Source organism: Lagopus leucura, unplaced genomic scaffold (assembly GCF_019238085.1).
Source record: "Lagopus leucura isolate 7727_CA_CO unplaced genomic scaffold, USGS_WTPT01 Super-Scaffold_100073, whole genome shotgun sequence".
Classification (NCBI taxonomy): Eukaryota; Metazoa; Chordata; class Aves; order Galliformes; family Phasianidae; genus Lagopus; species Lagopus leucura.
The window spans coordinates 1-1101 of NW_024962314.1; the positions used below are offsets into that span (position 1 = coordinate 1).

A 1101-nucleotide genomic window follows, 5' to 3' on the forward strand; every position below is an offset into this window, starting at 1 on the left:
TGCCAGGGCCACCACCGCTGCCACCACGGCCCCCAGCAGCCGCCCCCCCCCACCCAGTGCCATCCCCAAGCCCCCCGGCCGGGCTGGGACCGCAGCAGGTGGGAGAGGAGCCCCCCGGAGCAGCACAGCTGCACCCAGAGGTAAGGATGGGGACCGTCCCCTCTGACAGCGTGGCGCCGCGCCGTGCCTCGGTTTCCCCACGCCTGCTCTCCCCCAGGTGCTCCCCTGGGGCTGGGGGCTGGCTCCAGGTGCAGACTTGGCCCCCCCGGCAGCCGCCTGCAGCCCCCCCGCAAGACGGCAGCCGGCGGCGCCCCACGCTGACAGCATCACCCAGCTGGGGAAACTGAGTCACGGGGGAAGGGGGGCGCGGTGAGACCCCCTCCCCCCACAAGGGAGGAGGCAGAGGCTCAGGTCGGGTTTTGCTTTAATTACAAAAGGTCACACCAGCAGTAGGAAACCCCCCCCCCCTCCCCCCCCCCTCTGCCCTGCACACCCGGGGGTCCCTCAGCCCCCCACCATCCTGCACCCAGCATTATGGCACCGCCTGAGCCATGCCTGGGGGTGGGGGGGGACCCCCATGGCATCCGCACCCTCCAACTGCCCCCCCAGTGCCACAGCACAGCCGAGCAAGGGTGGCAGCCGTTTGCCCCCCCCGTCCCCCTCCTGGGGGGGCTGGCACGCTGCGGGGGGGCCCTAGAACCTTGTTTTTTTTTGTATTTTCTCCTTTTTTTTTTTCTTTTTTTCTCTTTTTTTTTTTTTTGTATTTTTCACGTATTTTTTTAAATAAAACCCTCCATCGGGCAGCGGCGCTGCGGGCGAATTGCTGGGGCAGCCCATGGCACACAGCTGCCCCGTACCCTTGGGGGGGGGGGGGGGGCAGGCAAATCCCTGCCGGCTGCAGGGTCCAAAGTGCAATGGGGGGGGGGGGGCCCCCCCCCCTGTACCGTTCTCTGCCCGCCCCCCCCTCCTCCCCTGCTGTCCCTGGCGGCGGTGGTCCCTGTTAGATGGAAGTCTCGTCGCTCCTGCCAGGGGGGTGGGCACAAAGAGGGGGGGGGGGGGGGGGGAAAAGAGAGAGAGACACAGGCGTGGTCACGGGGGGGG

The 1101-nt window shown here is 67.8% G+C and overlaps 1 protein-coding gene across 1 annotated transcript in view; it reads right to left on the bottom strand.

Annotated features, from left to right (window-relative positions):
- Positions 1-944: 944 nt before the first annotated feature.
- Positions 945-1101, bottom strand: part of CELSR2 (cadherin EGF LAG seven-pass G-type receptor 2) — a 19308-nt gene continuing 19151 nt past the window's right edge. Inside the window, exon 35 of the mRNA XM_042887179.1 lies at positions 945-1022. Coding sequence (XP_042743113.1) covers positions 1001-1022 — 22 coding nt within the window. The 3' untranslated portion in view covers positions 945-1000. The remainder of the gene's footprint in view (positions 1023-1101) is intronic.